General features: G+C 42.0%; 1 protein-coding gene across 2 annotated transcripts in view; it reads right to left on the reverse strand.

Moving 5' to 3' along the window:
• Positions 1-26,288, reverse strand: part of col6a4a (collagen, type VI, alpha 4a) — a 105,874-nt gene that overhangs the window by 50,118 nt on the left and 29,468 nt on the right. For both annotated transcript variants that reach the window (XM_088084720.1, XM_088084719.1), the window contains exons 4-23: positions 25,141-25,746; positions 23,663-24,250; positions 20,805-21,374; positions 19,419-20,039; positions 18,677-19,237; positions 17,374-17,931; positions 15,055-15,633; positions 13,343-13,921; positions 12,897-13,252; positions 11,970-12,048; positions 11,646-11,791; positions 9,411-9,503; positions 7,364-7,417; positions 5,271-5,342; positions 5,114-5,140; positions 4,907-4,951; positions 4,019-4,072; positions 3,292-3,354; positions 1,332-1,397; positions 180-233 (exon numbers count right to left, since the gene is read on the reverse strand). In XM_088084720.1, coding sequence (XP_087940846.1) covers positions 180-233; positions 1,332-1,397; positions 3,292-3,354; positions 4,019-4,072; positions 4,907-4,951; positions 5,114-5,140; positions 5,271-5,342; positions 7,364-7,417; positions 9,411-9,503; positions 11,646-11,791; positions 11,970-12,048; positions 12,897-13,252; positions 13,343-13,921; positions 15,055-15,633; positions 17,374-17,931; positions 18,677-19,237; positions 19,419-20,039; positions 20,805-21,374; positions 23,663-24,250; positions 25,141-25,746 — 5,771 coding nt within the window. The remainder of the gene's footprint in view (positions 1-179; positions 234-1,331; positions 1,398-3,291; positions 3,355-4,018; positions 4,073-4,906; positions 4,952-5,113; positions 5,141-5,270; positions 5,343-7,363; positions 7,418-9,410; positions 9,504-11,645; positions 11,792-11,969; positions 12,049-12,896; positions 13,253-13,342; positions 13,922-15,054; positions 15,634-17,373; positions 17,932-18,676; positions 19,238-19,418; positions 20,040-20,804; positions 21,375-23,662; positions 24,251-25,140; positions 25,747-26,288) is intronic.

Below are 26,288 nucleotides of genomic sequence, written 5' to 3' on the forward strand. Positions count from 1 at the left end.
AGCTCTCAGTGTACATTCTGTGTATAAATACATATTTTTTTAGTTATATGACTTAGACATCACAGGTCAGGGAGGGGACAGTATCAATACTGATTCTTGTAAATATGATTTGTTATTATATTCTGCACAAAAACTAAAGAAAAATTTGATCACAATAGAAAAAGAAAAAAATATCTCACCGGGTTTCCAAGGACTCCGCTCTCACCTGGCCGCCCGTCCTGTCCAGGTGCTCCCTGCGGAGGTAAAAACGTCACATTTCAACAAAGCGATCAAGGATACATTTCATTAATAAAATATGATTTCGGAGTCAATTACAGAGAAACTCAGACTTTTCTCAGAATGACAAAACATGCAAGTAGATGAGCTGATGATGGTTTTGGAACAACTGTTGAACAACTATGATCAGATTAAATGATTAAATTAGGATTTTAAGAAGTTTCTCGCTAAAGAGACGAGAGTCACTGCAGTCAGGAACAAACGCAGCGGCGATGTGTCCGAAAGGGTCCAAAACTGATCCAAAATTGAAATGATTCAAATGACTAAGTTCATTCAACAACTTTTACAGAGCTCAACCTCCAACTCATCCGATATTATCTTCGGCAAAAAGCGACAGACCACATAAGTGCAACCAGCGACATCATCGCCGAGGCGCGGTCGAAGGTTCGGTCAGCGCTTTTTAATGCCGTTACTTCGACACACACTCTATTGTGTGTCTGCCACAAAACAGCTCGGCTGAATATTGTTAAACATTTACATGTGTTAGAACGAATGACTCCATGCGACTCCAAAAGGATTCGGGAGAAAAACGGTGGCAAAAATGCTTATTTAGCTCATGAGACAGATTATTTTTTTCTTTCTTCATAATTATAATTCTTTTCTTTTTTCTCTGTGTTCTTTATTTGGTTACCTAACTTTGTACTCTGTTTAAAACATGAAAAATGTTTATAAATAAAGAGTTTAAATTAAAAAAAAAAAAAAAAACAGCTTGGCTGAACGTCATCTAAAATTTGGATTTGGTAAAAATAAACCTATGCTTTGATCGATGTCTGAGCGTCATTCTGAAATCACATTTTGCCGTCCAATAAAGCATCTGCTCAGGACGCTGAGTAACACAGCACCAGCTAGAGTCAAAACACATGATCGGTTCACGTCTCTGCATCACTGGAGCGCTGAGAAGGTGATCTCTGATTTTTAGCGTGACACAGGCGTCAGTCTGTCGCTTCATGTCGTCGGCGTCCGTTAAAAACGACTTGTGTGTGAACGCAGCATCACCTCCGCTGCTGCTTCGCAGCATCCGCCTCAACACGGATCCAGCGTGCGGCGTTTCTTACCGGCAAACCAGCGTTCCCGGGCTCTCCTTTAGCTCCCGGCGTGGTGTTATCAGCTCCTGGTTCACCCTGTCAGACGAAGCACAAAGTCTCAACTCCATCAGTCCGAAAAAGGTAAACTCCTGACAGTGTTGAGTTTCTTAGAGTGGAGCCTGCAGCTGTGATCCAGCTGTGTTTGACAGCAGCGCAGAGCTGATATTACAGTTACTGACCCCGAAACTTACTAATGATCTTTCGATTTGACACAGAAGAGACACAGAAGGAGCTGAGCTGCAGAAAAGTGTGTGTGTGTGTGTGTGTGTGTGTGTGTGTGTGTGTGTGTGTGTGTGCGATCTGCAGGCCTCTCAGTTTAAACTTCGGCAACAAACTTTGTGTTTTCACGGCAGACTGTTTGTAAATGTCATCAACGAGGCGACAGATGACTTCGGCTGAAACCTGCAGGACGTCAGGATCTGCTGATCAGATGTTTCCATGTTTAAAGATATTTTGGGGGAATTTGTTCGTAAGTCGCCGTGAGGGTCCGAGGACAGATGGATGTCGTTTGCTGTAAAACTCTCTGAGGAAAACTATGATTTGTGATTATGGGCTTTAAATAAAACTGAATTGAAATAAAATTGAACTGAACCGAACTTTTGTGAAGATTTTGACCGTGGCTTTTCGCCCAGTACGGTCTTCAGTTTAAACCAAACAGACGAGCCTTCATTAGAAACATCAGAGCTTCTTTTCCCTCCTCAGAAACATCCGAACATGCAGACTCAGCGTGTTTACTGGTGTGTCCATGAGACAAATTTCACCGTCTCAACACAGGACTTTTGTTTTTGGATGGATGTGGATCATCTTCACTTTAACAGCCACGCTGCATTTATGTAGCAGTAGTCACGTCTTAAAATCTTCTACTGAAGTGCTGCAGTCACATGCATTCAGAGAGAAAATCAATCTCACAATAAAACAAGGATTACGTTTTAAACAGCTGTAAAGTTCATCTGAGTCTTTTCAGGCAGAAATTCCTCTCAGGCTCTGCATCACCTCCAACACCCTAACATCACATTTCTTTTTTTTCCAAAATGATGAAGAAAAGTTGCTCACTGTGAAAATCGAATGTAAATTTAGTTATTTCTGGTTGTACATACAATAATTTTAAAAAGAGCATTCACACTGTTCAATTAAAATGGATTTTTTTCCGGTTCAGTTTAGCAAACAGCAGCAGTAGATTTTGTGCTCGTAGCCGTAAATATGGGTGGATTAAAAAAAAAAGAAGAAGAATTTAAATAAATTTAAAATCAAACTTAAAACCGACAATTTCACTTTGGCTTTTAATCAAACTTATTTTATCTATTGACTACTTATTTATACATTTTAGCCTATTTCACAGTTTTACTTCTTCCCACATAATTTTATTATTTTTAACATATTTATTTATTTAAATCTGTGCTGCTATTCTGTCATTCACCTCTTATTTACAGTTTGAGTATTTTACTTATTTATTTTTTATTATTACAACTATCATTTTATATTTTTAAATTTATTTGTTTATTTATTTTTATCTTTCTATTTTTAGCTTTTGTCCTGCCTCTGGTGTTTTTACTCAGTTCCTGGTTTTAACCAGTGCTGTTTTTGTTTTTTGGGCTTTTATTCACATGAATGTGTGTGTGTGATTGAATTGTCGTTGAATTATGAGTCAGCATGAGGTTTAGAGCTAAAAAAGTACATCTTATCTCAGGGATTTGTGTTTCTTTAAAGGATTTATTTTGAAAGGCGTGCTCAGTGTCTTCCTTCCTGTTCCTTCAGTTGATAATAAATCTTAGAAATAAATCTGTCGTATCTCTGTAAACCACAAATCCCTAAATATTTCAGGAATGAAGAAAAGATTAATTTCTCTGCTGGACGTGTTAACGGGATAAAGACACGATGTGATCGAAAAAAGCGACACTCCTGGAGGGAGAGAGTAAATGTTTGGACTCACCGGATCTCCTCTCAGTCCTCGCTGTCCTCTCAGCCCCGCCTCCCCTCTGATACCTGGGATACCCTGAGGACGACAGTTCAACCTGTCAATCAACGGCTGGAGGTCGGAGGTCAACGCCTCCCAGCTGATGAGGCGTGACGACTAAAGCGGCGATCCACTGAACTACAGAGAGAAACTTCTGCTCTACAAACCGACAAGATCCAAACTTTTAACAAAACACATAAAATAAATCAATTAACTAATAAAATAGTTGTCTGAAAAATGATTAGCTAATTGTTATTTATGGACTTATGATATAGATGTCCCAAATTTGATGCACATCTAAATTTAAAGGTACCTTATAATACCTATAAAATAACTAATTATTCTGTAATTTCATTTTTTTAAATAATAATAATAAAAACAACAACAACAATAATAACTATAGGTAGATGCAATAATAGTCACAGCAATGTTAATATGCATATGAACAAGTTATTATAAATATATTATTTTATGTTTACATATAAGGTATTATGGATCATGAATGTCATGAAATTATATATTAACAACAACAAAACACAAAATTCAAACTATAAAAGACTCACTATTGTATCCTAACTAACTGCTTCGTTCAGAAGAGCTGAATGAAGATTTTTCAGACTGTTTATGATGTTTTGGTTTTGATAAACACAGAAACATTCATCACACAAAGAGAAAAGTTTAAAGGTGTAAAACGCAGTTTTACTGGGTTTCCTGGGTCTCCTCTCAGTCCTTTCGCTCCATCTTTTCCCCTCACTCCCTGCAAACACAGAAGAAAAAAAACAACATAAAAATTCCTCCAATCAGCTCACTTCCTGAACACGCCCGCTCATTTCCTCCGACTGAAAACAAAAACGGTCGTCCTTATCTCAGCATCACCTGATCTCATCAGGGCGTCACATTCACCCCACATGAACTGTTGATTTAATGAAACGGCCTCCTGCGCCTGTGACAGTCTTAATCCCCGAAGTTATTATAAATCACAACTGTGGCTCCCCTGAACTGTGCATGTAAACACACTGACTGAATCTAACGTGTCAGTTTGAAAACCTGTGCTGTACTTTCTTTCACACAGTCTGTTTTATGGATGTGATATATACACAGTATATATATATATATATATATACATATGTAGAGTATTATCTTGTGTGCTTGTGGGGGGTTAACGGATCTGATTTCATGTTCTTGTTTAGTCATTATGGTTTATTATTCATTCTGTTTTTTGTTTGTTATTCATTCATCAGTTCATCATCTGGGTTACATGCTGACTTCCTATCGGTTCCTGCCGCTCTGTAGGTGCGGCCACATCTATAATGTCTTTTAAAACCGTGAAGAAGAGTCGTACTGGTCGAAACATGTTGGCTTTTTTGATTTAGCCATTATAATGAAGGCTCTTAAATGTTATTCCTCCATGTTTTTTGGATTTCCTTCCTGTTTATCTTGTTTTCCGTTTGGCACGAGCACCCGTTCAAGTTTTTGACCTACGTTTGATTTTAATTTACAGAACAACCAGTCATCTCTGTTTTTCCATCTCTGGGTAAATTATTCAGATTAAAGCAATAACTGATCATGACGTGATTATTTCCTCTCGTACCTGTTCTCCGTTAACTCCGTCCAGCCCGTCGTCTCCTTCTTCGCCCTGCAGCGTTGGGAGAGAGTCAAGTGTCACAGCTGATTTTCTCCAGGTTATCTAATTTGACTCTATCTGGACTTTAATGTTTGTCCAAACATTCCTCTGCACATAGAGCACATTACGTTACGTCCTGACTTTATTACACTCCAGCAGCCCTGAGTCACTCACCCTGTTTCCTCGGCCGCCACGGTAACCCTGCAGACACAAACAGAGACAGAGACTGTGAGACACACAGCTGCTCCCATCACATCACATGCATGATGACACGTAACATATGATGACAGATGTAATTAGAAGTGCTCGGTGGCTTCGAGCCGTGTTGTACCTTCGGTCCTCTGAGTCCAGGACAACCCTGGACCCCCTGAGGTCCGCTCGGTCCCGGACGTCCTCGCTCGCCCTGCAACATACGAAGAGTGTGAGACATGATGAAGCACATGTGAGTCCAGAGAAAGTGCTGCTTCAACTCTGACATCACCACTGTGAGACTTCCTGATTAAAACAAGTTATATTAACAGTGAATAATAATATTAAAACATTGGGAATGGAGGAAATTGAAATTGAAATTAAAAAAATAAATAATAGATTTTTTTTGGCCATTTTTTTGTGATTTAAAAAATGTTGGTGCTTTTTCAAGAGCACACTTTGGTGAATTTTAAAAATTATTTTTTTCGTAATTTTTGAAGAAAGTACTTCTAGTGTTTTTTTTCTTTTTCTTAAAATCTTTTTGGCAAGTTTTCAAGAAAATATTTTGGTGATTGTGTTTTTAAGAGAGGACTGCAAGAGCAAACTCATCCAACTGGAAGCTGAGTTGCCAGTCCTGCAGGAAGACAACAGAGTCCTGACGACAACCCCGTCTGAGCTCAGCAGCAAGTGCAAATGAGCCAAAGACCGAACATGACAACGTGACAAAAGCATCGATGACCTGAAGGAACGCAACAAGACCGCATCCACAGAAATCCAGGTCCTCAAGGACAAACTGAAACCTCTGAGCGATCTCAGGGCAACTTTTGACATCATGGCAGCAGAGAAAAGTCCTGACCAACAACAATGACGCTCTGCTGAAACAACTTCAGGAGCTGCAGAGCGCTCCAGAGAAGCAGCTGTGGAGCAGACGCACCTCGAGATCAAGTACGAGATCTCATCCTCTATCCAGGGCAGCAGGTCTCTGCAGTTACAGACTGACGAGCTCCGCAGCAGCCTCCAAGGAGAAGTAGCTCTTGCTAACAAGTACGACTTCCTGAAGGTTGAAGAAAAAGCCTTGAAACGCCGATGGAAAGCCCTCCGCAAAGAACTCCAGCAGCTCCAGAAAACGGCTGACAAAGAAAGAGCTCTGGAGGCGAAATGTGAGGCGATGAGGGCAAAAAAGGACAAAACCGCCAGAGAACGTGACGCCCTGCAGCAGGAACTCTCGGCCAGCTCGGTCCAGGGGCCACATATGCAAGGTGGCGTGATGCCAGAGGCCAGCAGCAGCGGCAGCAGCAGCAGCAGCAGCGGCAGCAGCAGCAGCGGCAGCAGCAGCGGCAGCAGCGGCGGCAGCAGCAGCCCTGTGCAGCCAGTCACTGCAGCCCCACACAGGTCGGGTATCTGCCTGAGAATCTCGAGATTCCTCAGGTTTCGGGACACTCAGGGCTCAGCCCAAAGTCATAAATTTGTGACTTAATTTGCAAGGGTTTTTCGCCGGGTGCTTCCGTTTCTCCCACACCCAAAAAAACATTGTAATATTTAATTAATTTGTTATTTTGGGTTCTCTCTGGGTGTGCTCCCGTGTCCCCCCACACCCAAAAAAACATTGTCAAATTGTATTAATTTGTGACTTTTCTATCGGGTTTACTCCAGGTGCTCCGGTTTTCTCCCGATCTCCCTTCATTCATTAACACTTTTTTAAAAAAGTTCAGTTGTAAGGGTGAAATGTAAAAATACAGTATTTTGAGTTTGTATTTTTATATTTTTCCTGATCATGTTTTGTCAGAGGTTGTCTCAAACTGTTCCAAAACACGCTGAGGATGGTCTTTTCGTCTTGATGTTTTTCTGAGAATTGAGCAAAAATATAACATTCAGAAGTCTGCAACAGATAATTACTCATCTGAGTAATTTTGGGGTTTTATTATAAGGTCCGGGAAAAAGAAAACATAATCTAAACGAAGAAAAGAGGTTCATTTTGAAGTTTTTATGATTTCGTGACACATACAGCAGTGAAATCTTTGACATCGCCAGTAATTGAAATATATACAAGAAAACATTGTCTATAAAGGCTGGTTAAATTTAATGCAGCAGAGGAAAAGATGTGCTAGGGTTAAACTGTATATTACTGATTGTTTGAAAATGGAAAAAACAAACAAACCATGAAGCATCTCAGGCTAAAATATGAACTTTGAACGGGGTGAGTAAATATGTTGAAAGTGAATGACGAACACTTACAGCGACGCCCTCCTCTCCGGGGAACCCGGGGAAACCCTTCTGTCCGGACACGCCCTGTTTCCAAAACACAACAGCAGCTTCAGCGGCACGAAACATCACGCTTTAAAAATAAAATCACCTTTTAACTTCTCTGTTTCCTTAAAGGACAATAAAGCTAAAACTTAAAGTGTTACTGTGCTGTGGAAGAAACGTGGATAAACTAAGAGGCCTTCGATCTTTCACCTCCTTTAAACTTTTCTTATAAATTTACATTTTGTTTTATATTTCAAAGAGCAACTTTTGTCTCATGGACTGTTATGTTTCACAGCTTTTTGCTAAAACGTATTTTAGACCCGTCACAGATGACAAATCTCAGTCTTGAGATATTTCAGACTGATTAAAAAACGTTTTAACTGAAGCTGTGAAACATTGTTTTTTCTTGAGTACATCAAATGCTGAACCTGCACTTCACTTTGTACTTTCACTTCATATATTTAACAGCTGCAGTTATTTTACACATTCAAATTTTACATGAAAAAGTTTCTAAAACTCGACACACGAAGTAAAGGACAGCAGCGGTTAAAGGTTTTCGGTCGTGACCCCTTCACAGTTAAATCAGTGTGTAGTTGTGTGTCCTTGTGGTGTTTCAGAGAAACACTTTTCTGAATTTCTCACATGGTTTCATTTAAATAACTGAGGCTGAAATCATGAAATTATTCAGCAAATTCACCAAAAAAAGCAAAGGTTAGAGAAAAATTACAAAACTGAAAAGAGCTGTTTCTTCTCTCTCACAGTTTCTCCTTCGGACGAAACACGAACTAAACCAGCGAACCGTCTGTAAAGTACTTTGACTGCAGATTACACACTGAATGAACTTCATCATTTTGGTTCCAATTATAATTCACTTAAGAAGGTTTATCAAGTATTTCTTCTTTTTTTCATTAAAGTGCAAACAGAAGACGTTTCAGTTTCCCTCCCTGGATTTCACTGCCGGTGCTGCCAGGAGAAATATCTTATTTTTAATGAGACAAAGAAAAGACGACTGTCAGCACCAAAATTCATCTGCTGCTGGTTTATTCGGAGGATCCCAACAACAGCCCAGAGAAAATCGTGGATGCAGTCTTTGTCAATTACGCCTCAAAGAAGCTAAAGCATCCGTTCCCTCCACCTTTAACTAACTCTGACTGTCCGAAACTTTTCTTTTTAGACTGCTGCAATTCTTTCAAAATGTTGTATTTTACTTAATTTTATGAATTATGTTTTTCTTTATCTCGTGATTTTTGATTTGAAGCACTTCATTTTGTTATAAATTGTTTTTAAATGTTCTTTTCCACTGTTTCATGTTTATTCTGTTTATTCTGTATGAGGAACTTTGTGCTGCATTCGCCGTATGCAAGGTGCTATATAAATAAGGTTTATTATTATTAGTATTAACTAAAGTCTTTACTTTAACAAGGATCATGCATGAAAAACATTCATCTCAAAAAGAGAAACGATGACTCATACCAGATTCAGCTATTAGCTAGTTTACATCTGCAGTCCCTGAGCAGGTACAAACAGGACAAATACCTCACACTAAAACATTACTAGTATTATTAGTATCATCTGGGTCACGGCTTCATTTTACTGGAGATCGTACCCGGTGGCAGACAGAATTGCATCATAAACGCTAAATAAACTCTTAACACCAATAATGTCATGAGGCTATAACATTATGTGATCAACATTTACTTCATGATGAAAAGTTAAAGTTATTAAATGTTTCCACGTAAAGTGAGTGATCTGTGTGTGTGTGTGTGTGTGTGTGTGTGTGTGTGTGTGTGATTCCTCTCCAAGAAAGACAGCATGTGAAACTTCGCTCTGTGTGTCCGTATTTATTTAACTCTGACCTGAACTCATGACGCGTCACACGTTGAAATGTCCAAAAGTCGACTCGGTGCTTACTTTATGAAGTCACTGCGAGTGTCTGCTTGCTCTCAGCTCCGACCTCCTGATTACTTCTGACACTTTTTCCCCAAACATTCCTGACATCATGTTTAAAGTTAAGAGGTGTGTGTATTTCAGTCACCTTTGACCCCGGGGGGCCCCGAGAGCCACGGACGCCCTCGTGTCCCGAACATTTGCACATGACGCCGCAGCACTCGCGATCCGACACCGAGTCCTGCAGAGACACAGAGAGCGGAGGAGGAAACAATCAGCAGAGAACGATGCACATTTCCTGATTATGTTTTTATCTGGACGCTGTTTACTTCAACAAACAGTGAAAGACTTTATGGAGTTTAATGTAACAGGAAACAGCTAAAAGACCCGACTGCTTTCTCAAGTTCAGAGACTGTTTCCTTGTTTCAACCTTCAATAAAATGTTCATTATTAGACAAATAAATAAATAAATAAGGTATTATTATTTTTCCCCACTGCAAACGTAGTTTTGCCAAACATCTCCCTTTAGACACTTTTTATTAATGCAAAAAAATAAAGTAATCTGCATATATGACCAAGAAATCTAAAATGCAAAAGGGATTTTTCACTGGAGGCTTTTAGTCTTCATTTCTTGCAAAAATATAAACAGTGATTTTTTTTTTAACAAACACAAATAAGTCAGAATCTCTACCTGCAGAAAGTTTTGGCAGCAGTTTAAAAAAACTTTTTTAATGAGCACTTCAAAGATATCTTTTATCAGAAGCTGGTTAAGTTAACTGGATCCTCTTTATTTTCTTTGCCTATGGCTACTCCTTTAACATGCTGAGTAATTTACATATTTTCCTTCGCCAACACCCTGAGGCTTTTCTCTGGTCTCCATTCCTGCAGACGGACGTGCCAGATCAGGAAAACCTTTTCTAAACTGATGAGTTTCTGTGATTGTCATCACGCTTCAATCTTCCTGAGATAAGATAAGGCAGAACTTTATTCGTCCTGGAGGAAATTCTTCTGCAAACATACGAGAGGATGAAAAGCAGCCGGGACCTCTCAGGAGGCGAATTATTCTCCACTTCTCATTCTCCGTCAGTTCATCCTCAGCTGCGATCTACTGCACAAACGTGTGAAATTACGAGATTCAAAGTGTATTTCCAGACAGTTCAGGTGCTGCTGCAAAGACTTTGACGTAGTGAAAGAGATCAGCATTTAGTAGAGCCTGTGATGTACCAGCTGTTAAAAACGTTTGGGGTACATGTATGTAGCCAGGCCTTCCTTCAAATGTTTATTATTATAGATTTTATTAATGTATTTAGTTTTTTATTACTTCATTTATGTATTTATTTTGGGTTCTACTTTGGCTCGAGTTAATCGATAATAAGGGGCATTTGTTGTTTACTTATTTTAATCTCCTTTTTATCATCCAAACAATATCTTATCCTGTTTAACTTCACGTATTGATCTTAAATCTGAGGCCCAAATAAATATGTGCAGAAACGTGATTTTGCACAATTTGTACACAAACTAGATGTAAAGGTAACAAATGTAATCTTTGCAGTTTGTTACTTTTTTTGTTTTCCTGCCAAATATTATTACAAATTTGACCAGGAGGGTTTTTCCCCCTTTTTTCAGTGTTTCTGTTTGTTTCTTTTCTTCAAAAAAACAATACTATAAGTATCACTGTTGCCTGTAAAAATAATTTTATGACATATGCTTCTAATTTATTTTGACCTTATTTAATCTCTGTCCTACTTTAATGTTAAAAACAGAAAATGATGTATGCTTTGCTCCGTAACATCAATATCACCACATCAAAACTTACAATAAAAAAACAACTTTTGACCAATAGGATGAATTTATTTCAATTTTCCCCAAAATGAACTGACATATTTCCAGATTTTATTTTAAATTTTTTTCTCTTTTCAAGCGATCTGCCCAATCAGAGAGTTTAATACAAAACGAATCACTCTCCAGTCGACAGACACTGATTTGTAAAACTATTGCACTTGTTAAGATTTGGAGGCATTTTATGAAACTTCAGGAAGAGAGAGGCTTCAGAAGTCTACATGTCTTAATCTTTTGGTCACAAAATAATTACATATATTTCCATTTGCTGTGTTTCCTTTTCTTTCTTTTGGAGCTTTAATAATTGTATAAATAGCATTTTTATTCCCTGATTATTTATGTTAGACCTTCAAATACACCCAAAGTTTGGTAAAGATGATATCTTGCTATAAATGCTTTGTAATGTACTTTACATGTTTCCGGTTTTGTTTTCGCTGTCATACATGCAGCAGGAACAAAATCTAATAAAGACACTAGTTTAATAAGTTAAACTGTGTTGCAGTGAAGTGAATGGAGTGCTGTTTGATGGTTAGCAGTGACTTACGATCTGTTTGAGGATGGTGCTGCCGACGCTCGGCATGCCGATGCTGAGAGGAAGCTTGTAGCCGAATCCTCGGCCGAACTCCACCATCTGCAGCTGCGCGGGGTCACGGACCCCCTCCAGAGCCACCGTCAGCAGAGCGCTGACCCCTGCAGAGAGGTATCATCTATGTTTAATTCATTAATACAAATGTCTGAATTAGCTGCTACTGTAATGCAATAAAATATTTATTTTAAATCATCTCACTGATAAAGCAAATATAATGTAATTAAGAAATGAAAACCGTAGTCATGTTTGATCCCCACACTAAAACCTCTCAGTTTTTACCGGACTGTCGCAGCAGCTCTGATTCAGACTCCAGCGTCATCACGTCTTCATCGAGTCCGTCAGAGAAGATGATCAGCACCTGAGGGGCGAGGTCGGTCACGTTAGACCGCTAAAACTACATCTGCTGTCCTCAGTCTGACAAATCTCTTCATCCATCACACCATCGTTCAACCGAAGGTGGAGACACATGTATATCAATGCTAAAATGCAAAATGTTTGAGCACTCAGAAATGAAGAACAGACCAAGTGTCTAAGCATCACAATATTACATTTTTCTGAGGATAACTGATTTTACTGGATTATTAAAAATTCACTTTTAAAGAGTGAACGTAAGGAAAGATTGCATAGGGATTTAATAGTAATCATAATTTTGCATATTCTGATATCCATGAACTTACAGACTGGATGAGTCACACATCTCTGGAGTTTCGTAACTCTAAAATGTGTCCGACAAAAGTCTAAAAGACTGGAGGATTACCGCCGGCCAACGTGCACTTCCTAAAACACGACATGGTTTGTTTAATCTCACGTTGGCAGCAGATTTGTGGTTTGGCGTCAGAGAATGTTTGAGCAGTCAGTTAAGTGTTTACAGGGTCGACAGCTTCAGGCCGCTCGCTTCTGTACGAGGAGTTTAAAGGGTAAGTTCATTATTTTTTCAACCTGGACCCTAATTTCACGTTTTTGTGCCTAAATGACTAAAAACTCTCTTCCTTTTCTCACTGCTGTGTTTTTATCGGTGAAACTGTCTAGACTGACCCTTTAATGTTTTCTTTTTAAATTCAACTGTTGTCTGAAAGCAATTCTTCAGCAGTGGTCTGTTACCAGAAATTCACATTTAACTCAAACTTGTGTCACCTTTACAAAACATCATGCAGCTCATAAAATGACAGAGCTGTTTTGTGTACTTTGTGTGAATCTCAGACTGACCTTCACGCCGGCGTTGGACTCTGCCTTGAACTTCTCCCCGAAGGATTTCAGCATGGCGGTGTTGAAGTAAGTTGGTTCTGTCAAACTCAAGGTCGTGACCTTGTTCACCACATCCTGGCTGTAGCCCTCAAAGCTGAAGTCGTAAAGAGGACGTCCATCGCGACCCACCACCCGGAAGGCGATGTTGGGCCGGACAGGTGTGGTACCTGTGCAGCACAGGCCTTGTACGGAGGAAAGGTAATGGGCGATCTCTGGCAGGAAGCTCTGGAGTTTGGTGTGTCCGCTGATCAGCATCTCACCCGGAGCTCCGGTTCTTCGAGAAATATCGAATCCGATGGCGATATCAATGCTGCAGTCTGAAGTAAAGGGAAACATGTTTTTGAGCAGTCATAGACGCAGAGCTGTATCATCTGAAAAAAGAGGCAAAGTCGCACTTTTCAACTCACCGCTGGGATCTCTGATGGGTTTAGATTTGCAGATCGTGTCGACCACCTTTTGTTTGATCTTGTCCAAGCTGCCGAAGTTCTGCACGGTGAACAGCTTCTCCGGGGTGCCGGTGATCTGCAGGAGCTGCAGATCGTGGACGTCTCCGATTCCGATGACAAACACCTCGATCCCCAGAGCCCTGAGACGGTCGGCGGGGTCCTCCACGTCATCCTGCGACTCGCCGTCTGTGATCAGCACCAGATTCTGAGAGATGCCGGCAGATCTTCGGCCGCCCCGTGACGCCTCAAAATGCTCCCTGATGGCGTCCAGGGCCAGTCCGATTTTGGTTCCTCCGCCGCTCTGCACCATGTCCATGATGTGCTTGTTCACGGCTTGCTCGCTGTAGAACTGGTTGAGGTAAAACTCATTTTGGAAATCGCTGCTGAACTGGGCAAGTCCGACACGCACTAAATTTTCACTGACTTTGAAGCTGTTCACTAGGTCTGTGGTGAACTTCTTCATGGTGGCGTAGTCCGCTGAGCCGATGCTGCCGGACTGATCGACAAGGAAGACCAGGTCAGCCTGCTGCTTTTCACAAACTGCAGAGACAGGAAATTTATCCACGTTATAAATAAGTGAGGAAGACTTATGACAGCAGTACCGGAGGAGGACTGTAACTAAGCACAAATTCACGTTCTGTACTCAAGTATGAAACTGAGGTAGTTCTCATTTACTTGAGTATTTCCTTTTCATGGCACTTTGTGCTTTTACTCCACTACATCTGAGAGGAACATATTGTATTTTTTACTTCCCTGTGTTTATCTGACATTTTTAGTTACTTTACAAAACACGATTTCCGCATAAAAACTAAAGAGTTTATAAAATATGATGTTTTGTTATAAATTATCAAACATTTTTTTTACCAGTACATCTGCAACAATTAGTTTATTAATCAGTAGATTCACAGAAAATTAATGCTGAATATTTTGATACACACAGATGTCTTTTGAGTTTTGGGGGTGTTTTTGTCTTTTTTCTTTTCTTACAATTTCAGTTTTTTGGATGTCTTTTTTTTAATTCAATTTTGGGGTGTTTTTTCTAGAATTTTAGATTATTTAATTAATTACTTAATTAATTATTAATTACTTTAACTACATTTTCCTGATTATACTCACTGACTTTCACTTGACATTTTCAGCGCAGGACTTTTACTTGAATTAATACTTTACTTCAGTAAAGGTTGCAATCTGCAAACTTCACAGCTAGATGCCACTAAATTTAAAGTTAAACGTAAACAAAACTTTGCCACATTGCCAGTTTATACTCTTATACACTTATACTGAGAACAGCCCCTGTCTTAATTTTAAGTAATGTAAACTTTTTGTCAAAAAATCTCCCCCACCCCCTAAACTCTGTACTGGAAAAAATCTTAAAGTCATTTGCCTCAAATAACAACCTCACAATTCCTAAAATGAAGTGTAAGTAGCATTCACAGTCGACATTGTGGTCTAGTACAGCTAGAAAGAAGATAAGGCTGATCAGGCTGCAAAGCATCTCTACAAAGATGTGTCTATGTTCAAGTTAACATGTTAGTTTCGTGGCTGGAGTGAGTCCTTTAATGAGCTCGATGGATGGAGGCTTGCTTTATAATTACATGAATCTTTGCATTTTCTCCATCACGTTCTTAGACTACTACAGTGCACGAAGGTGCCATGACACCGTCAGCTCTTACCTGGTTTGGTGGAATTGCAGAGGACATTAGAAATGTTCTTGTGCAGAGTTTCCAGAGCATCAAAATTATCCACATAGAAAACTCTGGAGGTGTCTTGGCCAGCCATGATCTCCAGCTGCGTCCTGTTGGCTCCTTCAACTCCGATACTGAAGACGCTGATGCCTTGGTCTCGCAGCACCAAGGACGGTGCAACCAGACTGTTGCGGTCGGTAGCGTCACCGTCTGTGATCACCATGAGGATCTGTGGTACCTGAAGAGCCGCCCGGCCACCATGTTCAGCGTTAAAGTACTCAATAGAGTACGCCAGAGCTTTGCCAGTGTAGGTGTCTCCAAACGGGGACTTCAGTGCTGATATTGCATTAAGAACCTCCCGTTTGGAGGTGTATGATTTTAAAGTAAAGATAGAGTTGGCGTCGTTGGAGTAGAGAATGACCCCAAAGCGGGTCAGGTCCTTTCCAACTGTGGTTTGGTTCACCATTGCTGACATGAACTTCTGCATGTTCCTGAACTTGGGCAGTGTTATGCTCGTGGAGCCATCCACCAGGAAAATAATGTCAGCTTTCTCTGTCTTCTTGCACTCTGGTTGGAAATGAAAGGACAGAGAGAAACTGGAGTCAGTGGAGAAGGTAGCAGAGGAACCATTTACATTATAATGATCAGTGACCTCAGACACGGTCAGACGGACAGCGTTGGACACACACTGGCGAAGCTTTTTTATGCCTTGTGCTTTTGCAGGAGCGCCTTGAATGCCTGTAGTTGAAAAAACTTCAATTTAGAGCAAAATAAAACACGAGGTGTCACTGACGCTTTTTTCAGAGGTGGGCCCCTGTGGTGGTAACGACAACAAGAGTTATCGTACATGGTTTATGTAAAACTTAATGTTAGCTCATTTTGAACGTTACCCGACCAGGCAAAGATATCTGAACAAAGTGTAGCCTTAACCACCATAATTAGACCCTGACTGACAGCAGCATCTTAAAACTGTCTTTGATCCATCATAAAATAAGCCCTGAACCAGCCCTGAGCCAGCCCTGAACCAGCCCTGAGCCAGCCCTGAACCAGCCCTGAACCAGCCCTGAACCAGCCCTGAGCCAGCCCTGAACCAGCCCTGAACCAGCCCTGAACCAGCCCTGAACCAGCCCTGAGCCAGCCCTGAGCCAGCCCTGAACCAGCCCTGAACCAGCCCTGAACCAGCCCTGAACCAGCCGTCATCCAGCTGAAGCTCCTGGACCAGCTGGTGGTACTCCGTGATTTCTCCTCCTTCTGAGGTTTTCATGTACACATAAGAATTTTGTAGATTTTAAGTCAAAAATCTGTAACTTTACTTCACAGTTAAATATCGCAAAGGACTAGGGATTTGGTGTTTATCTAGAAATAATAAAGACAAAAAAGGCCGTGTGTGGCAGGTTGGGAAACACACTGTCTGATCAGGGCCGAAGACGACAACTCAACATTGAGCCTGTTTACAGCTGCCAGTAACACGTGTTTAGGTGAGCTGAACACTAGTGGACACCTGGGACACGCTGTCAATCTTTTTTCTAGCATGCATCTCAGTCTGACCAAATGTGTGCAGATATCGTTACTGACAACACGACAAATGCCAGAAGGTCAAGGGGCTCAACACACATTTATTACGTCCACACTCTGGCTAGCATGCATGCTTGGCACCGCAAATGTGTCAGTACAGCTTGAGATATTGTTGTCTGCAGAATTCAGCACCTCTCTTTCAAAAAGGCAAAACTATTGACAGTGAGGCAACACCTCGTCCAACTCATTGTAAAATGGACAAGTTATTGAGCGTTAGTGTGTTGTCACCAAAACAAATACCACGTCCTGCATCGCTGATGTAGTCCTTGTCAGAGATGCATCCAAACACAATGGTGTTTACACCACAAAAGACAGGTAGTGAAAAGCGGTTGGCTCACAATGCCTCTTTGTGGTTGTTTACTCTTGTATTTATTGGTGTCCACTTGTGTTCTGATCACCTAAGATGCATGATGCTTGTTTGCTTAACGATATCTTAGCTCGCAAACTAATAACTAACCAAAGAGTCTGCTGGGTTGTGTTTGCAGGACAGTTCTTAAGCCTGTGTCGCGTCTGGGAACCACAATTCATCACCAAATTAGGTTTCAGGATAATTTTTCTTTAAAATGTGAAATATGGTACTACTGCCATCACAACCTGGGAATTAAAAGTTAAGCTTCCTAAGACATGTTTACACTGCACCTCTTCAAAGGATTGTTGATTTATACAGTAAAAATATAGAAACTCCTAGAAAACTAGATCTCCTTAGTTTGCTACAGTCCAGATTGCTCTTACCTCTCTCTGGATCACAGAGCTCCAGGGCCACTTGGCTCTCCAAGTCCTTCAGAGCATCAAAGTCCCTCTCAGCATACATCCTGTTGGGTGAACCGCTGATCTCCAGCAGCTGGGTGGTGTTGGCGTCCACCACTCCGATGGCGTACACCACCACTCCCTTGGCCCTCAGAGCCTCGGCGGGGGCTTTGACTTGGTCTTGGGCCTCGCCGTCTGTGATCACTACCAGCCTCTGCCTCAAACCAGGACGCCCTCCTCTGCTTGCATCAAAGTACTCCGACACTTCTGTGAGGGCTTTACCCGTGAGCGTGCCTCCGCCGATCTGCTGCATACCGTCGATGGCTCTCGACATGTCTTCTTTGGTGTAGTAGCGGTTAAGAGGGAACGCGAGCTGTTGGACTTGGCTGAACTGCATGACACCTACGTGCATTTCGTTCTGCCCGATGACGGACCTGCCGATCACAGATTTCATGAAGTCCTTCATTTTGTCGTAGTCTTGTGGATAGATGCTCCCAGAGCAGTCAATCAAGAAGAGGAGGTCCCCTGGTATGTCTTTGCAAGCTGTGGACACATGAGGACGGACACGTTAGTGCGGTGTTCCTCTTTTTTCCTGCTTTTCTTTTCTTGGGGGCCTTTAATAAAAATGCTCAATGTATCTGTAATAACAGAATCCTTTGAGCGTTGAGTAAAGCCAAAACACACCCAACATATCGCAGAGCATCATTGTTGAATGATGCTCCACTGAATTTACACAGTTACATCCAACTATTACTACAAATATGAAAATGAATATGATGCGAGAATTTGACGTAAAACAGCATGTTCTGTTTGGATATTCCCGGTTAGGTCTCATTACTAATGTAGCATTTTCCAATTCAGACATGTGAGTTATGCCTAAATGATGCATTTTAAGAGCATCTTTGGACATGTATATGCATCTCAGTGCATCAGTTTACGACACACAGCCTCTTTCCTAACTTTATTTAACAATGTAACAGTATTTAATTAACCATTATTATAACATTAGTTTATGTAACTGTATTTTATTACAGTAGTTAATTTATTGGAACCGTAGTTCATTTAATTTTGTATTTTAGTAGTTTACAGTAGTTTAGAGGAGATTTCGAAATATCGTGATATATACTGTTAATTTTATATTGCCTAAAAATATTGTGATATTATTTTAAAGCCCTATCGCTCTGCTCTACTCTCTGCTATCAGCTGTGCGATGCTGCTGTGTTTTGCCCTCAACTGCCACATGCAGAATACGTTAGACGTGCATTTTAGGCTCTGGTCTGGTCCTTACCGTCTTGAGAACAGATGTCCGTGATGATGTCATCTTTAATGGGCCTCAAGGCATCAAAGTTATTGACGAAGAAAGTCCTCTTGGGGTCGCCCGAAATCTCTCGCAGCTCAGATACATCTGCACTTTTCACCCCGATGGAATAGATGATGACACCCTGCGACCTCAGTTTTTCTGCTGGAGCCTTGACCTCGTCGGTGGATTTTCCGTCAGTGATGACCACCAGGTACTCTGGGACTTTGTGACCACGAGTGGCCATTGCTCGATCAAAATGTGGACCCATGAAATCCAGGGCCCTTCCTGTCTCCGTCCCACCTCCGATTTGTCTAATACCCTCTATGGCTTTCTCCAGCGTCTTGGCATCTGAGTAGGTTGTCAGATCAAATTCTAAGTTTGGAGAATCTGCGTATTTCGCGACCCCCATGCGGACATGTTGTGGCCCAATACGGAAGGTGTGCAGAAACTCAGTAATGAACTTCTTCATGTCTTTGAAGTCGGAGGGGTATATGCTTCCCGAATGATCAATCAGGAAGAAGATATCTGCTTCATCTTTTTGTAAGCAGCCTGAAAAAGGAAAAGCAAAAATATCATGAGTTCTTTTCCAAACTCATCAGCTGTATGCTGCCTTTAAATTCATTTACTTTGCATTTAATTCGATAAATACTGTCGTAGTCTTACAACTCTGACTTTAAATATATTCCTAAACATATTCAAAGCTTATTATGAGGCAAACACTGATTCAGACCTTCTTTGATGCCGGTTCTTCTTGTGCTGACTGAGACTGCTTGTCGAAGGATGTTCTGACACAGGATTTTCTGCAGGCTCGACTCCAGCGATTTCAGCTTGGTAAAACTGTCCACAATGAACTTGTGCTTATGGGGAGGATAAGACGCCATCTCTACCAGCTCGGCCTCGTTTGCGTTTTTGACTCCAACTGCGTAAACAGTGATGCCGGCTCGACGAAGATTAGCTGCTGGTGTGCTCACGTTGTCCTGGGATTCACCGTCTGTGATCACCACAGCTACCTGCTGGACGCCCTTCGCTTTCCTGCTTCCTCTCTGCGAGATAAAAACTCTCTCCAGGGCGTACGTTAGCGCCGCTCCGGTGTTTGTGCCGCCTCCGTGATAAGGCAGGATTTTTATGAACTTTAACAGCTCGTCCTTGTCATTGAAGGTGTCGAGGTAGACCTGTGCTTTGGCTCTGGTATTATACATCACGATACCGATTCGGACTCTACTTTGACTGACTTCCAGGCCGCTCACAACTGAGTGCAGGAAAGCGCGCACCAGCTGGAAGTTGGGGGTTCCGATGCTTCCTGACTCGTCAACGATGAACACGATGTCGGCCAGTTTGGCTGCTTTGCAATCTGTCAAAGAGTGAAATGATCATAAAATCATTATGTTCAATTCACTTGTGAGCTGCACAATTATTCAGATACATCAAATGGACAGACTGAGACAAGAAAACTAACTTCTTTATACGATCTGTAAATTGTTCATTTCTTGCTGACAGATGAGCGCACTTTTACCTCCCAAAGATCAGGTGTTTAGACTGACTTTAGCCCTGACATGAAAAATAAAAAATATAGCCCCTTCATTTATTAAAAACTGACCAGTCTGGCGACTCTGTGGGGTCGAAAATACAGAGGGCTACAGCAAAATACATAAATAAAGAATACTGGTAGTCCAAGTACACGGTTGAATCTGGCCCATGTGTGCATGAGTGACACCTGTGGTCTGTCAGACACACACGTGGCCAGTACAGTCCTGCCTAGATGTATACAGATATTTTTGGAAACAGATATTTTACTCTATTTTTTGGCTTCTTGTTCATGCAAAAGTTTTATAAAAAGGGTTAAAAAAGGGTTTTTCCCAAACCGAAGACATCAAAAAACATCATCAAAAGGGTGCAAAGCCACACCAGACTGGTATATGATCACGGCAGATCTTTGGCTGCGACAGGACTCAACCTAATCAAACCCGTTTACTCATCTGTCAGTGAGAAACAGCTCACATGTCTGAGACATCTTCAGTGATCAAATCCAGGAACTGTTGTAAAGCACATTTTCATAGCTGACTTCAAGTGGTTAATAAAAATAATAATAATGGTTTCACTGAAAAGGGCTTTTTACCTCCAGAAAGAGTGGCCTCTACCTCCTGTTTTTCAAAGATAGCCTTCAGTGACGGTACAACATTGGTGGTGGTCTGGTAAATGTACGACCCCGTGGCTATGAGACGCATCTCCTGCATGGACGCACCGAGAGTTATCCCCACCACGGTCACCCCTGACGACTTGATCTGACGGGACTCCTTGTGCACGTCATCATCTGAGTCTTTGCCACTTACAACAACCAGGTACTGTCGGTAGCCCTGGTCCGCCCGGCTTCCTGCCTCACTGGTAAAAAAGTGAGTGGTGGCGTACCGCAGTGCGCCGCCCAGATTCCGAGCCTCGTTAGTTTGCAGTTTCCTGTGGCGGAAACGTTTAATGGCGTTCACGGTCTCCTCTCTGGTTTGGTGAGCATTTAGAAGAGATTCCTCTCTGACGTCTTGACCGTACTGAGCCCAGCCCAGACGGTAGGCGGACGCTCCGACGTTAAGTTGATTGGCGAGTCTGATGAGGACAGTCTTGATCTGGCTGAACTCTTGTGTGGACACGCCGCTGTCCACCAGGAAGAAGATGTCTGCAAACCTTTCTGCCAAGGCTGAAAAAAATACAAAAAAAAACAAGGAGAACAGTAAGTGGATGTGCTGTTATGGCAGATCAGTGATACTCAGCTTGCTCTGCCACTTTTACGAAACGACAGGAGGTCAGGCGCCAGTCGCAGCCGCCCCACACAAGTTTTAGGATTTTAGGTCATTTTTAGGATTTTAGGAATTTCTAGGTTTTTGGGATTATTCTATGATTTTAGGACATTTCTCAGAGTTTAGGAAATTTCTAGGATGTTGGGACATGTTTACAGTTTTAGGATTTTAGGACATTTCTAGAATTTTAGGATGGTTCTACGATTTTAGATAGCTTCTAGGATATTAGGATGTTCCTGGGATTTTAGGGCATTTGTCTGATTTTAGGACATTTCTATGCTTTGAGGACATTTCTAGGATTTTAGGAGCTTAGCTGAGACCTCTGCCAGGGGGTTGGGGGATCCTCCGCTGGCTTTTTTTTGGTTTTATAAACAAGCTTTATTTTGATGCTGTTTTATGCGCTCTGGCAACTTATGTATGATAAAAGTACAAAAACAATTCCCATCGTGAATCATTTTTTGTTATTGTTAATTAGAAAATGATTGGGGGGCCACCCTGCACCTCATCGGGGTCCAGGTTTGGCCCGTACGCTGTAAGTATTACTGTGGCAGACCTTTCCATCCAGAAAAAACTGAACCATTAGATTTAATAAGGCTCTCTCGAATAAAACATATAAAACCAAAATAAGATTGCATATTATCCATGAAGTTCAAGATACCAACTCATTATTTTTAAATTGAGAATTAAGAGAAATTCACTTTAAGGGATCTAAAGTTCTTCATTATTCTTTAGTGTGCTGGCAGTGAACCTCTGCAGAAGGTGAATTATTCTATTTTTTCACAGGTTGTAGAGGCTAGTAAATCCCAAATTAACCAACTGCATTTTCTGGACAGCAAAAGAAACCACGTTATGCATGGAAAAATTAATGAGCACTACCTTAAGAGCAAACAGTAATCCTTATCTGGGTGCGTATTTTAACGACTGCTGGAGCATTTTTGTGGAAAAGTTCCCACACTAGAGCTGCATGACAGCAAGGTCAGTGCAGTTGTCTCGAAACAATTTCTGTCTCTTAATGTTGCATTTTTTGGCTGACGCTGCATCATTACCAGCTGACCTCAAACTGGAACCAGAGCGTGTTTCATTAATCACTACAGAGCCGTCTGCTGTTATGTCTGCAGGCCCCAAGTATTTAAAATGTTGTGTGGAGAAAGAAATGCTCTCGAGGACAAGGAACATTTATTTAAAGATTTAGATTCCACCACATAAAGGTCACTCATGTGGAGTGTCGTCAGTTATTTCAGCCCGGTCCATAGGACAAAACGTTGAATCTGTGTTTGGGCTGCACAGCCTTCCTTTCCTTCATATTCACTGGAAAAAAAGAATGTTTTGGTCCAGTATTGAGCGAGATGGTCGCAGCGGTGAAACAGGCCACACCTTCCCTCCTTAAGGTGCTTGTGCAGTGCCGACGTACGTCCAGTCAAAGTGTCTGTTTTCTGCCACTGACAGGCGGATTATTATTACAAGCGTCATGGAAAAGATCCCTACAGAGATAAACCTTTTTGTTAAAGGGTAAGGGCCGATTCACATTACACGCAGCAGCAGTGTGAGCGTCGCCGAACCTGTTGGGTTTTTTTGGACACACGTGTTAACTAATTTGGTCAGGCTTGTGTCAGCTGATGCACATCTAGAGAAACGGTGAGTCGCCGTTTTTTTCCGTGTGCTGCACGTGGTTGTCAGCACAAGCAGACGGTGAAAAATGTTGTTTTGATGAACATATTGTATTTAAACCCCATTTTACTGCAGATTAAAAGTCTCCCTCTGCCACAGAGATGAGCAAATACAAAGATGTCTGTTTTACTCAGACTTCCCTGTTTCACTTTCAAAATAAAAGCCCTCTGACATCTCTGTGGACAGAATCTCATCAGTTGTTGACACAGGGCATATCCTAAGCCTATCAGTGACAAAAACACTTAGCGGACCTACGTTAATTGACGTTGCGCAGTTGCCATTGATATTACATTGTGGTCTGTTGTGCTGCTGACGGCTGCAGCGCTCTTTCTCAGTATGGAGCCAATTTAAAAACTGGTCGTTCCCATTCATCGCTTCAGTGTAGAGAGTTCAGTTTAAACAATATCATGGTCAACCTTTGCCGTTATATTTAAATTGTCCCTGTAAATTACAACAAATGTTCCAAAACATTTTCTTCTGATTCAACTGCAAAATAAATACCTTTAAACCTTTGTCCTACCTTGCCTCTGATCCTCCACGGACACACAAACGGTTTGCAGCAGATTGTCCGTCAGCCTCTGCAGGGCCTGGTAGCTATCGATGGGGAACAGGAAGCGATCTGGAGGCCGGTTGGCGATGGACTGGAGCTCCTTCAGGTTGGCTCCTCCCACTCCAATTCCAAACACGATGACGCCGTGCTGCCTCAGGCGCTGAGCGGGCTGTACCACATCGTCCGTGGAGTCTCCATCTGTGATGACCACTGCGACTTGAGGCACCCGTTCGTTGGCTCGGCTTCCGGCGTCCTCTTTGAAGTACTGCGTCCGGATGAACTCGATGGCCTCGCCTGTTTCGGTGCCTCCTGTTCGGTAGGGGAATGTGTCCACAGCAGCCAGCAGGGAGTTCTTATCCATGTGTTCGTTCAGCAGGAACTCCTGGTAAGGTTCGTCACTGTACTGAGCCAAGCCGATCCGAACCTTGTCGGGGCCGATGTCGAGGCCTGCGACGACGGTTCGGAGGAACTGACGGATCTCCTGAAAGTTACTGATGCCGATGCTGGAGGAGCTGTCGATCAGGAAGACGATGTCGGCCCTGGTGGCTTTGGCACACTCTGGACGGGAGGGAGAAAAAAAAGTCAGAATTTGAAGAAAGTGGAGGAACATTAAGGCTGAATCGCACCAACAAGGATTAACTTTTAAACCTGATTAAATCATGGTTTAAGTTTAAATTCTGTTGCACAAACTTTAAAACCAGTTTAAACTTGAGAAAGATTAAATTTAAACCTCTCTTTAAATCTCAGTCTACTTTTTACTGTTGTGAAGTCCATGTTAACAAGGTAAAGCAATTTTTACCAGATTGTCTGGATAAGGAATCAAAAGACAGAAAAAAAACGCTTTCATTCAGATATCTTGAGGTCAGAGGTCAAGGCCCCTGTTCAAGGGCCATGTTGTTTTTCCATGGCCAAAATTTACCCTAACTTTGGGGTGTTACTCCACCCCCTTGCTGAGAGGGTTCATGTATTTCGTTTGTTTTTACTCAGTTTAAATTCTGTTTAGTTCTGTTTCATTTTTAATGTTGTGACAGAGCTCCGTGTAACTTTAAATCTGGATTTATTTTTTTTAAATCTAGTTTTACTAAACTCTGATCAGAGCTAATCTTAGATTAATGACTCCTTGTTGGTGCAGCCCAGTCTTAACATCTGTGTGTGTGTGCTTGTGCACCCATGCTTTATCATCTGTGGTCTTACTGTTTGTCCCCCATCTCTCAACTGTCAGGTTCACTTAATAACAGTTCACGAAGCTTTTAGGTCAAAGTGATTTTTCTGACTCTCAGATGACGTCAAAGTGAATTCTGCCGAACATTTAAACTTCTGGAGAAACAAAAATACTTTGTTTAACCATAAGTGAGCAACACTCGTCTCTATTATTGCTTAGATAAGACTGAATAGTTTAAAACCAGATCACTGAATGACCGCAGGCTGTGTGCTATGACACATTTTACCTTGAGACAGTTGCAGGAGTTGACGTTTGACTTCCTCTACAGTTGTGCAAAGCGTCTGCACGATGCTCTGAGAAATTCCCTGCAGCGCTGAGAAATCAGACACGCTGTAGACGTGCTGACTGTGCGGCTCGTTGGCTATCTCCTTCAGCTGCTCCTCGTCTGCATCTTTGATACCAATCGCGTACAAAACAATCCCCTTTCTCTTCAGGTCCTGGGCGTGGGACTCCACGTTGTCTTGTGATTTGCCGTCGGTGATCACCACGGCGATCTGCGGCACATTCTGGCCTCGGCTACCGGCCGCCTCCACAAAGTGCTCGTTCAGCATGAAGTCCAAGCCCTGCCCCGTCTGGGTGCCGCCCCCCATGTAGGGCAAGGCGGTGATGTACTCGAGGATGTCCTTCTTGTTCTGGTAGGTGTTGAGCAGGAACTCGGTGCGTGGAGTGGTGCTGTACTGGATCAGCCCGATGCGGACGTGCTCGGGCCCGACGTCGAAGCTGTTGACCAGCGTGTACAGAAACTGACGGATCTGCTCGAAGTTGTTGGTGCCGATGCTCCACGACCCGTCGACCATGAAGACGATGTCGGCTACCGCCTCTTGAGTGCAGACTGAGAGGGAAGGTTGTCAAATCATGGAGAGGTCTGTCTTGCAGACAAGAAGTCACAGCGTGCTGCTGCAGGGAAAGCTCTCACTACGTGAGCAGGTCCTGGCTCTTACAAAGCGTGCCAGCCAGAGCGACAGTGTCAGCGTGATTCAGGAACAGAAGTGGTGGGTAGCTCGTGAGGTGAAAGCCAGAGAAAAAAATGAGCAGCTTTCTGTCAAAGTTGAGGACAGATTCTGGACAGCAGCGTGGATCGAGTTTGGAGGCACTCACCTTCAGATGGAAAGTTGAAAAGAGTGAGGAAGTGAAAGGAGGTTGCGTGGCTCGCAGCTCTTGTTCGTTTCCTTCAGACAGCGTCGATGGTGCAAACAGAAGGTGGACAAAGTGCTGATCCAACCTGCCTCTCCTTTAACTTCTTCATCTCACTACAAACTTTTTCATACCTTACAGTCATGCGCTTGGCTGCATAAAACACTCTCAGTATTTTCCTTACCCTGCAGACTTATTTGGATTATTCTGAGAAAAAACCAAATTGTTTTAAGTGACAAA

Source organism: Plectropomus leopardus, chromosome 11 (assembly GCF_026936395.1).
Source record: "Plectropomus leopardus strain MGB_pleo_1.0 chromosome 11, ASM2693639v1, whole genome shotgun sequence".
NCBI lineage: Eukaryota > Metazoa > Chordata > Actinopteri > Perciformes > Serranidae > Plectropomus > Plectropomus leopardus.